Genomic DNA, 7,169 nt, shown 5'->3' on the forward strand with positions numbered 1-7,169 from the left:
ATTTTTAATATAACTCCGACTGGATTCGTCTGAAAGAAGAAAGTCATATACACCTTGGATGACTTGAGGGTGAGTAATTTATGGGCTAATTTTCATTTTTGGGTGAACTAACCCTTTAATAATCATTTGAAACTTAGCAAACTGGTAGATCCAGTAGTAATCCAGTAGAAGCATTATCAAAGACTCCTCTCACCCCAGCCACAGACTCTTTACTCCTCTCCCATCTGGGAGACATTATAGAAGTCTTCACTGTTGCACCAGCAGACTCAGGAACAGTTTCTTTCCCTCAGCTGTTAGCCTACTGAACTCTAAACTCAGGCACTAAACACTATATCCCACTCTGACCAGTGACCATACTGATATGTACTTAAATGGGTGGTTGACTGATTTTTTTCTAGGCTTGATTGTGCTTATGGGGTTCAGTTTAACATGTTAATGTTTAGTTTTTTTCTGTCCCTTCTCCGATTAACGCTCTAATGATTTCCTGTTTTCATGTGTTGCCAGACATATGATAATTATCGTATTTCGCTTCAAACGCTCCACCATCATTCCGGTCCCCAAAAAGCCCAAAATCACTGGACTTAACGACTACAGACCTGTCGCTCTCACATCTGTGGTCATGAAGTCACTTGAGAGACTGGTCCTGGCCTACCTGAAGGACATCACTAGACCCTTGCTGGATCCTCTTCAGTTTGCCTACAGAGCAAACAGGTCTGTGGATGATGCAGTCAACATGGGACTGCATTACATTCCAAAAGCCGGCGCATTTGGTGCAACTCAGCCAGCAGATTTTCCTCTCTGATTCCATAGTGCTGTACCATGGGCACAAGGCTCTCCTTTTGAAGGAATGTGGCATGCTTGGGGTTGAGGGCTGACGTTCCAATGAGAACTGCACATGCTTCTGCAGAAAACCGTCGGGTCATTTAATTCACGAGTCGGTCAATGACAGGGTAGAATGAGGATGTTCGGAGTTCATCCGAAGAGGACATGGATGGATGATGTTCGGTTGGAGCTTCAATTATAAAGTCCTGTAGATGGCGAGACTTTTGAGATTGCCTCTTCTCTTGTAGGGGCGGCGGTGGTATGATGACGCCAACATTTGCGCAAAGGGCCTCTCCATTTCTCCACACGGCTCTCCAGGAGTCCTCCGTGCGCTTTTCTTTTATGCTGGTGATGACTGAGTGTGCGAGGTCAGTGGCAGTCTCGAGCAAAAGATCAGGGGACTGTAGAGTGTCAGACATAAACTTTGCAGAGCGGAACAGATCCTCAAAAAGGATAAGGTGGAGGATGAATTCAGCATCAATGAGTGAGAGTAGTGACCGCGCATCAGTCGTCCTGTGTGAATTTGGCTGCGATTTAATGTCCTTTAAGGTTGCAATGATGGCTGGCAGGGTTTTTTGCAGTGCCCACAGCGAGTGGTACTGGCAGGACCATCTCGTATCACACAGTTTCTTAAGTTCAATGGGCTGCTGTGAAGGCTCAAATTCCCTTTGCTTCTTAGTGAAATGAGCATGGACAAATGAGCCTGAGAAAAACTTGTAAATGTCTTGCACAATAACAAAAAAATCGCCCGCTGCCTTCACGTTTCTGACACAGTCCACTAAAACAAGATTGAGGCGGTGTGCGTGGCAATGAATGTAGATTGCCTGAGGGACCTCTTCTCTGAATTTCTCCTGGACCCCGTTGTGAACATCAGACATCATGGCAGCGGCGTCATAACACTGAGCAATACAGGCAGTGTGATCAATGTTACATTTACTAAGAGTCTCTTTGACAGTAGCAAAAAGCGACTCAGCATCTAACCCGTCAGCTGGAGTAAAATGAAGAAATTCTTCCACAGCTTCATCATTTTTTACGTAGTGCACCACTACAGACACTTGTTCCATTTTGTTGAGGTCCCTACTCTCATCCACCATCAATGCAAATAGTCCAGCATCTTGTACTTCAGGCATGAGGGTGCCCTGCTTTAAAGCCAAAAAGCATTATGTTGCGATCCATGACGGAGCAAAAGAACTTCAAGAATTCACGAGAGCAAATACAGAGGGTTCACTACAAGGTGCAAATAAGACCTGATTAGACTTTGCCAAAAATCATCTAAAAAAAAGCCAGACCACTTCTGCAAAAGAATACTTTGGACGGCTGAAATTAAGATCAACCTGTACCAGAATGACAGGAAGAAAAAAGTATAGAGATGGCTTGGAACAGCTCATGATCCAAAGCACACAACATCATCTGTGAAACATGGTGGAGCAGTGTGACGCATGAGCATGCATGGCTTCGAGTCGCACTGGGTCACTGGTGTTTATTGATGACGTGACAGAGAACAGTCGGGCAGCTAGATGAATTCTGAAGTGTATTGGGATATACTATCTGCCCAGATTCAGTCAAATGGAGCAAAGTTGATTGGATGGCGCTTCATGGTACAAATGGACGATGACTCAAAACATACAGCAAAAGCAACCCTGGAGTTTTTGAAGGTAAAAAAGTGGATTATTCTGCAATGGCCAAGTCAATCTCCTGATCTCAACCCGATTAAGTATGCATTTCACTTGCTGAAAACAAAACTAAAGGCAGAAAGACCCACAAACAGACAATAACTGAAGTCAGCTGCAGTAAAGGCCTGGCAAAGCATCACAAAGGAGGAAACTCAGTCTCTGGTGATGTCCATGAGTTCCAGACTTAAGGCAGTCATTGCCTGCAAAGTATTCTCAACAAAATGTTAAAAATTAATATTTTATTTATGATTATTTATTTGTGCCCCTGAACATGGGGGGACTGTGTATACAATGGTTGTTATTCCTAAGCTTTTTATAACAGTAAAACATTTTTTTTTTTGCGATCAAATGTTTATTAAAAGGAAAAGAACAACAAAATATTACAACACATTTCAAAATCACAACAAAACAGTCAAAAGAAAATATGCGTAAATATACATGCAGTATATAAATACATATATAAATATACATAAATATATATTCATATACACACGCATATACAGATACATATAAATAAAATATACACACACATACATCCATACATATACAATATACACATGGAGAACAAAATATATATATTAATAAAGGGGAATTACTCAAGTTCAGGAGCTCAAATTAATGAGTAAACAAAATTAAATCAGGTAAAAAAAAGACATAATCTCAACCAGGCTTTCAGTCAGTCAGCAACAGTGTTCCAACTAAGGCTTTCAGTGACTCAGCAACAGTGTTCCAACTACAGAGAGTCTTTTCATTCGCACCATTAACTCGAGCAGTAGACAGTTCTAGAAAAATCACATCCAAAAATGTAAGAATCCAACATCTAACAGAAAGTGAATTAGGAGGTTTCCATCTCAATGCAATCATCTTTTTTTGCAGCTGTAAGGCCAGCTAGTACTGTGCGCTTATGCTGATTATTAATGTCCAACATTGTTAACTTATTCAATAACAAAACAGGCACCGTTACGGGTACCGTTGCTGAAACCAGATCAGACCATCTGGATGCTACCTCAGTCCAAAACTGAGCAACAGGCGGACACTCCCACATCATGTGCAAGAAAGTACCTGGAACCTTCAGAACACATAGGGTACAGGTTGGGTCGGTTAATCTCTTCATTAAATGTAGCTTGCGAGGGGTTAAATATGTTCTATGTACAAAGTTGAAATGAATCTGCTGGTGGTGAGGATTACCAGAGGCCTCCTTTATATTTACCCAAACATCCTCCCAAGTAAAATCTGGATCCAAATTCGAGCAATCACGCCATCTACCCTCTTCCTCTGTAAAGTAGCCAACTTCAAACGTGGTCTTTTTCTATTCCAGATGAATTGTGAAATATTACCATGGATTTTATTCCAGAAGTTGACAGGAGGGGAGAGGGATATCATAGAACTAAAAAAATTTAATCGAGGCAAAATATTCATTTTTACAATAGAGATTCGGGCCTGCAGAGAGTTGGGCAGATTAATCCATCTGTCCAGATCTCTCTTGATGTCCTTGCCTACTTCTGAAAAATTGTGCGTTACAGTATGGTTCAAAAAGGGAAAAATTTGTATCCCAAGATACTTAAAGTGCTGAACAACAGAAATAATAGGTGGATTCTGCATCATTTTAGCCGACTCATTTAAAGGTAAGAGGGCAGACTTAGACCAGTTAACCTTGAAACCAGATAAATGGCCAAACTCTTCACAAATAGACAGCAGGCTATAAATAGACTGTATTGGATTTTCCAAGAAAACCAGAACATCATCAGCATATAACGCTACATGATGCAAAGTATTGTGAACGGAAATAGGCCTTATCTCAGTGCATTGTCGAATCATCTGGGCAAGAGGTTCAATGGAAAGAGCAAAAAGCGCTGGACTTAGAGGACACCCTTGTCGCGAAGACCTAGTGATAGAAAATGATGAGGAAAGCAATTGTCCAGTAAGTACTAATGCTGTGGGATTAGAATAAAGGACCTTAATCATATGTATAAAACCTTTACCAAAACCCATGTTTTCCAGAACAGACCACAAGAATGACCACTCCATCCTATCAAAGGCCTTCATTGCATCCAGGGACAGCACTGCTGAAGGAGCCTTAGCACCCACTGCCGCATCAATTATATGTAGGAGGTGCCTGATATTATCCACTGCCAGTCTAGACTTAATAAAACCTGTCTGATCACAATGGACTAACAAGGGCATGTAATCCTGAATGCGCCGGGCAAGAACCTTTGCGAAAATTTTTAAATCGGAGTTTAGTAGACTTAATGTCCTATAGTTTGCGCATTCTGTAGGATCCTTATCTTTCTTTAAAAGTAGAGTTATTAGGGCAGAATTAACATCTCTAGAAAAGCTGCCTTTTTCAATTGAAGCTGTTATCATGTCTAGAAGCAAGGGACCCAATTTATTCCAGAATATAAAATAAAACTCAGGAGGTATCCCATCTAAACCAGGTGATTTATTCCTTTGCATGGCAAGGGCTGCCTCTTTCAATTCTTCTAAAGAAATATGATTGTCAAGTAGAATGGAAACATTCTCTGCCAGCCGTGGTAAATGTAACTTTTTAAGAAAATCATTACATCTCTCTTGTTCAGGCTGAGACTCTGATTTGATAGAGGGAATATCAGCAAAATGCTCATTTGACCTAATTTTCATAGCCAATAGATGACTAGGTCTGGACCCATGGAAATAGTATCGTCTAGTTCTATGGATTAAAAATTCTGAACGTCGCTTCAGAATATAATTTCTTTCTTTCTTAACAAGGTCACGTTCCACTGCTATTTGTGAAGAGTAATTACTCTGTAAGGTGGAATCCAGTCTAACAAAGTCTGCTTCAAGAGCTTGCAATTTGGCAGATCTGGCTTTGCACAAATTGGAACAGAACAGTGTAGCATTGCTCCGTATAAAACCTTTTATCGCCTCCCATAATATTCTGGGGTCCTCAACTGAACCTACATTAAACTTAAAAAATCCTCTAATTGAGATAGGAATTGTGACTTATATTCATCATTCACCAATAGGGAAGTATTGAAGCGCCATCTAGGGGCTCGCTTGGATAAGCCACCCAGGGTAGCGCAGCACCATATTCCTTTGTGGTCCGAGAGGGCTATAGGCAATAACACAGCATGATACATTTTCTGGATAATTATAGGAGACGAAAACAAGAAATCTATCCTTGAAAAAGTTTTATGTCTGGATGAGAAAAAAGTACAGTCTTTTGATGAGGGATTGAGAGACCGCCATATATCTACAAGCCCCAGACTACTGGCCCACAAATGTAAAGCAGCAGTAGCTGATTCCTGCTCCCTGGAAGCAGTTGAACTTGACCAATCAAGATTAGTGTCCCATACTGCGTTCATGTCTGCTCCTACTATGAATGAATAATCAGTCAAATCTAGCATCCTTTGTGTTAATGTATCATAAAAGCAATTATCAAATGTATTTGGTGCATAGATAGATATAAGAGCAACCTTTTTGCCATACAATTCTACTTTCGCAATAACAATTCTGCCGGCATCATCCGCCCATAAATCCAAAACCTTAATTTTGAGATTACGTCTGCAAACTATGGCTATCCCTTTGGTTTTTGTACTAGCCGTAGAGGAAGCAATAGTATGATAATATTTATTAGTGATACGACCAGAATCTTTACTCAGCAAATGAGTTTCTTGTAAAAGCGCAATTAATTTTCTTTTGCCGGAGCAAAGTTAATACACTGTTCCGTTTATGCAGTATGTTCAGCCCATCGCAATTCCATACCAGGATAGATAATTCACCCATGATCATCATGTACAGTTCTCACAGCAGCCCCAGGCAATCTAAATGTAACCAGTTTTTGCCAGTTAGTACATTCACTGAAGTTGCAATTAAGGTTTCCAAGGTATTGTGAAGTGATTCTCGCCTCGTCGGACATTGCAGAGCACCGTGAACATTCCCCAAAATACAATACAGGTATACACAAATACTGTACATCAACAACACAAATAATGAAAGAAAACAGAACGATACAAAATAAAAAAATTAAATAAAAAGTACATACCGATCGTATTGATTCGTGACCATTTATGGGTACGGGCAGCAAAGATAATTCAACCCAGAATCGTAAACAATTAAATAACCGTTGAAATCAAAGTATAATATCAGTTATTCAATATATATAATATATATATATATATATATATAAAACACAATAAGTATTCTCAAACACATGAGATAGTACAACAATAGGCTAAGTGATAAATTACACTTCTTACCACTGTAGGCCTGCCAGAACTAACAAAACTGAACAGGTAACACTTGAATTATAGCCATCTTGGTAGGTAACCTAAACACGCACAAATGCAATGAATACATAACAATAAAAACATATAGGCTAAACTAATCAAAGTCCAAGGGTAAACTACACAGTCAATATAAATAATATTGGTCCTCGCAGTTGCCAAAAAAATTTTTTAAAAAGGGGTTATAAAAGATGGACTCGAAAGTTAGTTGTTGATCCAAAAATTGCGTAAGCGAGTCGTCTTAATCCAATAACAAAATAAATCGTAACTTATATATAAATTAGATCAGAACATTATGAATAATTCAAACAAACAAATTAAGCATGAATTTAGTGGCTTTAACTGCGCAATGTCCTCTTCTAAGGCAGCTTGCCGAGCTGCTTCAATACAAATATTCAAACAACCAATCTAA

General features: G+C 39.6%; 1 protein-coding gene across 1 annotated transcript in view; it reads left to right on the forward strand.

Annotated features, from left to right (window-relative positions):
- LOC107707075 (nectin-1-like) overlaps positions 1 to 875 on the forward strand; it is a 16,460-nt gene extending 15,585 nt beyond the window's left edge. The window contains exon 9 of the mRNA XM_016510955.1: positions 811 to 875. Coding sequence (XP_016366441.1) covers positions 811 to 875 — 65 coding nt within the window. The remainder of the gene's footprint in view (positions 1 to 810) is intronic.
- Positions 876 to 7,169: the final 6,294 nt, after the last annotated feature.

Source organism: Sinocyclocheilus rhinocerous, unplaced genomic scaffold (genome assembly GCF_001515625.1).
Source record: "Sinocyclocheilus rhinocerous isolate Xijiao unplaced genomic scaffold, SAMN03320098_v1.1 scaffold895, whole genome shotgun sequence".
NCBI lineage: Eukaryota > Metazoa > Chordata > Actinopteri > Cypriniformes > Cyprinidae > Sinocyclocheilus > Sinocyclocheilus rhinocerous.